Source organism: Zea mays, chromosome 9, assembly GCF_902167145.1.
Source record: "Zea mays cultivar B73 chromosome 9, Zm-B73-REFERENCE-NAM-5.0, whole genome shotgun sequence".
Lineage (NCBI taxonomy): Eukaryota > Viridiplantae > Streptophyta > Magnoliopsida > Poales > Poaceae > Zea > Zea mays.
The window spans coordinates 140,273,095-140,274,968 of record NC_050104.1 but is presented as its reverse complement, the minus strand read 5'-3'; the positions used below and the strand labels follow the sequence as shown (position 1 = coordinate 140,274,968).

At 48.6% G+C, this 1,874-nt stretch overlaps 1 protein-coding gene across 2 annotated transcripts; it reads left to right on the top strand.

Moving 5' to 3' along the window:
* Positions 1–301: 301 nt before the first annotated feature.
* On the top strand, positions 302–1,502 carry LOC103639206 (uncharacterized). Of its 2 annotated transcripts, none has more exons than XM_035962401.1 (3): positions 302–613; positions 736–781; positions 860–1,502. In XM_035962401.1, exons 2-3 carry the CDS (start codon positions 749–751, stop codon positions 977–979), a joined length of 153 nt encoding a protein of 50 aa, XP_035818294.1. In that variant the 5' UTR covers positions 302–613; positions 736–748; the 3' UTR covers positions 980–1,502. The 2 variants fall into 2 exon arrangements, with proteins under 2 accessions (XP_035818294.1, NP_001315512.1); NM_001328583.1 differs by having other exon boundaries at positions 432–611; positions 860–1,317.
* The last annotated feature ends 372 nt before the right edge of the window (positions 1,503–1,874 follow it).

The window sequence follows — 1,874 nt, the reverse complement described above, 5'->3', positions numbered from 1 at the left end:
ATGTAATCCCGGGGTATATATACATGCACAACTGCGTCATCGTGATACGTCATTCCATGACTTGTTTGCATTCTCAAGATCGATGAGGCTGTCTCGGAAAAGCAAAATGACTCCTTTGCTACAGTGATAAACAGTAGTATCACCACTAAACAGAAGGAGGAGTCGAAGTAGACATCTAGACAAGCTGCATTGCTTCTCTCCCAATCTCCCCGGACGCTGACCGCCTGGCGCAAGCTCACTCGCTATATACCCTAGAGCACTAGACCCAAGCCAGCTAGCTATAGCGCATCGATCTCTTGAAAAAGCCTGAAGAGATTTATCTCCTTTTAACTCCCCCAAAAGATTTCCTGACCCCAAATCTCCATCTGCTGCAGCTTCTGCATACACACACTGCCAAGTCTCCATGTCCGGCGCCACCTGAGTCCTGAGCCTGCTATCTCCGTCTCTCTCTCCCTCCCCTCCGTTTCCTTGGCCTTTTTATTCACCGCAGCCGCAGCACCCGTGCACTACCACACAAACAGACACAGAGGTGACCTACACTTTTGGGAGAAGCTGGGCGGTTTCGTTCTCCTTCCTGCCGCTGGCCGGCCGGCTGGTGGCAAGCTCGATCGGTGTGTGTGCGGTCTCTCTTCCTCGTTCCGAGCTTCACAGCCTACTATACTTTCTTCCAGTTTGTGTGTGCCGGCCGCACTGCTAATGTTTGATGCCGCTTTCTCGCGGTGTTATCTCGCGCAGAGCTAGGAGTCAGATGGAAGGCACGATGAAGCACAGCAACGTTGTGGTAAGCTCAAGAGGTTCCTTTCATGAATGGCAGCCTTCTTCTCGCACTCATGGTATACGCATCCTGTTCTCTCATCAGACGGAGAGGAGCTCTGTGACCAAGCCCCGTGAACAGGAGGTGTCCGCTTGGCATGATGAGGCTGGAGAGCGTCTGGTTTGGACGCCGAGAGCAGCAGTTCAGCTGATGCTTCATGCCTAGCATCAGCACGGCGTTATCCTAATTGAGCTTTTCAGCCACCATCTTTATCCTTCCTCATATTCTCCATATCGTGATGCTTGTGGTTTCGCAAGATCAGGTCTTCTTGACCTTGCAAGACCTTTTCTTGACCTTGTAAGACCCAACTCTACGATACATCTTTTCTTTGACCTAATCTTCTCTACCTCACACCTTTCTATCTGTTCTTACTTCTGTTCTATGTCTATCCCTTCTGAGCTGTGTTGAGCTACTTTGATAAAGCTAGGTACTATAGATTAAGTGTTTTAGGAGGTGTTTCTCACATGTGTAATGTTGTGAGCTTGCCGTGTGGGAAAAAAAAAATCCATTTTGATGGTAGCTATATAGAGTGAGGCATGAGACAAACAAAAGTATGTTCCTGTTGCGCCATGAGCACATGATGCTCGGCCATGTGAAGTAGGCGCCTACATGCAAGCTAAGCTAGCTAGCTCCGTATGTATCGCCTCGATGGAATAAGCTGCTGCTCGAAACATTTTGGATCGTCCAACATGTGTTCTTTGTAGTTACTATTGACAACTGGTCATTTGACACTGCAGACGCAAATGCATGACTGATGCGTCGTCGTTTCGTTTTGTTACGCTTCTACAGAAGTAGTACTCATTAAGCTGTCTCACCGTCGCTACGAACACACAGCTAGCCCAATTCGAGGATTCCTCGACGATCCCTTCTCTGGTGCAGTTCATCTCGGTACTTGATGCAAGTGATTCAAATCATGCCGACAGACGCCACGAGTCGGTGAGGCCAATTAGGTTTTGGCATTTCTTGTTCAACTAGCTTAGGCCTTTTATAGTGGGACAGTTCAGTTTCGAAACAGGTAGAGCTCGTGACGAGTGTAATATCCATGGCCGGGAAAGAACTG